This window comes from Pteropus alecto, unplaced genomic scaffold (assembly GCF_000325575.1).
Source record: "Pteropus alecto unplaced genomic scaffold, ASM32557v1 scaffold125, whole genome shotgun sequence".
In the NCBI taxonomy this organism is placed as follows: Eukaryota; Metazoa; Chordata; class Mammalia; order Chiroptera; family Pteropodidae; genus Pteropus; species Pteropus alecto.
In genome coordinates this window covers 5,560,448-5,563,161 of record NW_006436888.1, presented here as the reverse complement: position 1 = coordinate 5,563,161, position 2,714 = coordinate 5,560,448, and the positions used below count along the sequence as shown (strand labels likewise).

Below are 2,714 nucleotides of genomic sequence, written 5' to 3'. Positions count from 1 at the left end.
CGGCCCCGGGCAGGGGCCCCGCGCTGTCCACCCAGCCTCCTCTCACCTGGCCCGCCCGCTCCTCAGCTCCGCCCCAGACAGACAGCCTTTGACCGTGGTGTGTTTGACCTTGGCGTGACCATGGCAGGCCGAGGGCACCGAATCCTCTGGGCTCAGGCCCCTCAGCCTGGGCCCTGGGGCAGACGTCTTAGCCAACCCAACACCGTGCATGACGAGGGGTAGTGTCCGTCCCTGACTCTGAGCCTCAGGAGGGCGAGCCGCGTTGATGTGTCTGCTGTGCCCCCGCCCCCTCCTGAGCGCCTGCCCCGGCCCCACGTGCCCGTCGCCCTCCCAGACACACGAACGAGGTCACTGCGCTTCGCCCATCACGCTTGCCACGCTGTGGCTCCGCTCCCGGCACCAGGGCCGCAGCACACGGTCATCCGAGTGTCAGGCGTGGGCTTCGGAAGATGAGATACGACTGTACAGAACTGTAATAAATACAAGTTGCCACTATTTAATTCCTGCCTGCGGCTCCCCGTCTGCTCAGGGCGCCCCGTGCCCGGGGTGGATGTCGGCCAAGGCTGCACCGGGCGAGCCCTGGGGGTGACCGCAGGGGACATGGGGCCAGGCCTGGGCGTTCCTCGGGCTGCGCGCCCAGAGCCCGGGGCTTCATCCTCGGTCCCGAGTGTCTGGCGAGGGCAACACCCCGCTCCAGGAGGAGAAGGGCCTCAGGGTGCTGTGTATCGACCCGGAGTGGAACGTGGTGAGCTCCCTTCCTTACATGGGCGGGTGTGCTCCCCGACAGAGGCTCGCTCTCTTCCTCCCTGTCCGCCCCTCCCACCCTCCCTGTAGCCCTCACAGCATCCAGCCGAACCCGCAGGGACAGCGGCCCTGGCCTGCAGTGTCACGGCCGGGCACGGGGACGGAGGCCACGGTCACGTCGGGGCGCCTTGTGGAGACACAGAGCAGGGGTCGTGTGGCCACGGTGCAGGCTCTGCAGCGGGTGTGAACCCCTCCGTGCTCTGGACCGCAGCGCTGCCACCGCCGGGGGCCGAGGGCGAGCGACCTGGCATTGGGGCTGTTTCGTCTCAGAAGACACCTCACCTCCGCCTAGGCCCCTCTTCGGGGCTCAGGGTCCAGTCTCCTGCCCTGGCAGCAAACCCTTTTCTGACACACAGGATGGCCACAGTGGAGGTGTCACGTGGGTTGTGGTCATCGGCCCCTCTCCCTGACCCCCCTCAGGGTCCGGCCCCAGGCTGGTTTCCCAGGCTTTGTCTTCGATGCTCGTAGCCTCTGCGACATCTCACCATGTTTCCTAGGGACAAGCAGAGTCCACAGTGAGTGTCACCTCTGCCTCCTCGCTGTCCCCAAAGAAGCCAGGGTTCTCCACCCCAGGGCTGCCAGCCTAGCCCAGATGAGGACCCGTGACCAGGAGCCAGAGGGACAGGCCTGAGATGTCTGGGCAGAGGTCAGAGCCTTGATCCGAAGCTCCCTCGGCCCCCACGGGACTGGCCTCAGGGTCAAGACGGGCTCTCCCGCCCCCTGACCTCGGCCAGTAGAAACCCCTGGTCCTGAGTGGGTGGTCACAGAGGCCTCCCCCTCAAATTTGGTGATGATTTGTCATCATCTCCCGTTTTCCAGAAGTCTGTCCTGCAGTGGGACCAGACAGGGTGACCGGAGGGCCCATGGCCTGGGGGCAAACATGGCCAGAGCTGGGGGCAGTGCAGCCAGGGGCACCCGCAATGGCCAGGGGCCTCACCGTCCTGGGGTCACACGGAGAAACCTGGGCCCGAGGCCTTTTGAGCACCCGTTGTCGGCTTTTGAGGACAGAGAGCCTGGCGTGATTTCAGGGAGGAAAAAACCCCTCCCCAAAACGGCGTGAGTGCTGCCTAATAAAGGCAGCTGCTGGACAGAGGGAAAACAGCCCTTTGGAAAAAAGCCTTTCATTAGAAAAATAATGCATTTCATCCAAATAAGGTAAAAATATTTGGAATGGGGCAGAAGTGAGCAGCAGGCAGTGCCTGTCAAGCCCTTTCTGGAAGGGAGAAGATTATTCTTCTCCGGTACAATGTATTTTCGTAGTGTCTTTCAGGAAAGCACCCGCCCAGCTGGGAGCTGGGGTCCGCAGGCCGCCCTCCTGGCCCCGGGGCCCCCACTGCCGGTCCAGCGCTCCCCTGGGCTCCCGAAGCCCGGGCAGGCGGGCAGTCTCCCGGGACCCCCCTGGGTGGGAAGGAGAGCACTCGGCGAGGGAAGGGGGATGCTGAGTGTGTGAAAGTCCGTGTTGTTCTACCGTGCAAGTCCGGATCACGTGTTTGAAAACCTACTCGGTATCAGGGAACGGAGTAAAACCCCTGCCACCGCCCACGCCGGGTCACAGGGACGGGTCACAGGGACGGGTCACAGGGACGGGTGTGCTCAGACTCGCTCACTGCCTCTCCGCATCTAAATAAAAACGGGAAGCTCCTCTGCAGTGTTGTGTGACTTGCTTGTCTCACTGAGTCCTGTGTCCTTGGGGACTCACACCGGGTGGGGTGGAGGGTTCTCGAGAGGCTCTGAGGCTCTTCTCGTGGCTCCTGTGCCAGCCAGGACACTAAGGTGCTTGCTGGTCCTCCACCTGTGACCAGAACCTCCCTCCTCTGGTACTGCCCCACCCCTTCCCTGTCCTAGCCCTGTCCCCAGCCCTGCCCTGCCCCGCCCCAGCCCAGCTCAGCCCCAGCCCTGTCCCAACGCTG

The 2,714-nt window shown here is 64.0% G+C and overlaps 2 protein-coding genes across 2 annotated transcripts in view; one reads left to right on the top strand and one right to left on the bottom strand.

The window, feature by feature from the left end:
* Positions 1 to 991, top strand: part of PEX14 (peroxisomal biogenesis factor 14) — a 121,068-nt gene extending 120,077 nt beyond the window's left edge. The window contains exons 10-11 of the mRNA XM_006914432.3: positions 641 to 745; positions 863 to 991. Of these exons, the coding sequence (XP_006914494.1) occupies positions 641 to 745; positions 863 to 991 (234 nt within the window). The remainder of the gene's footprint in view (positions 1 to 640; positions 746 to 862) is intronic.
* Positions 992 to 1,220: 229 nt separating this feature from the next.
* LOC112481764 (zinc finger protein castor homolog 1-like) overlaps positions 1,221 to 2,714 on the bottom strand; it is a 15,315-nt gene continuing 13,821 nt past the window's right edge. The window contains exon 7 of the mRNA XM_025048528.1: positions 1,221 to 1,297. Coding sequence (XP_024904296.1) covers positions 1,221 to 1,297 — 77 coding nt within the window. The remainder of the gene's footprint in view (positions 1,298 to 2,714) is intronic.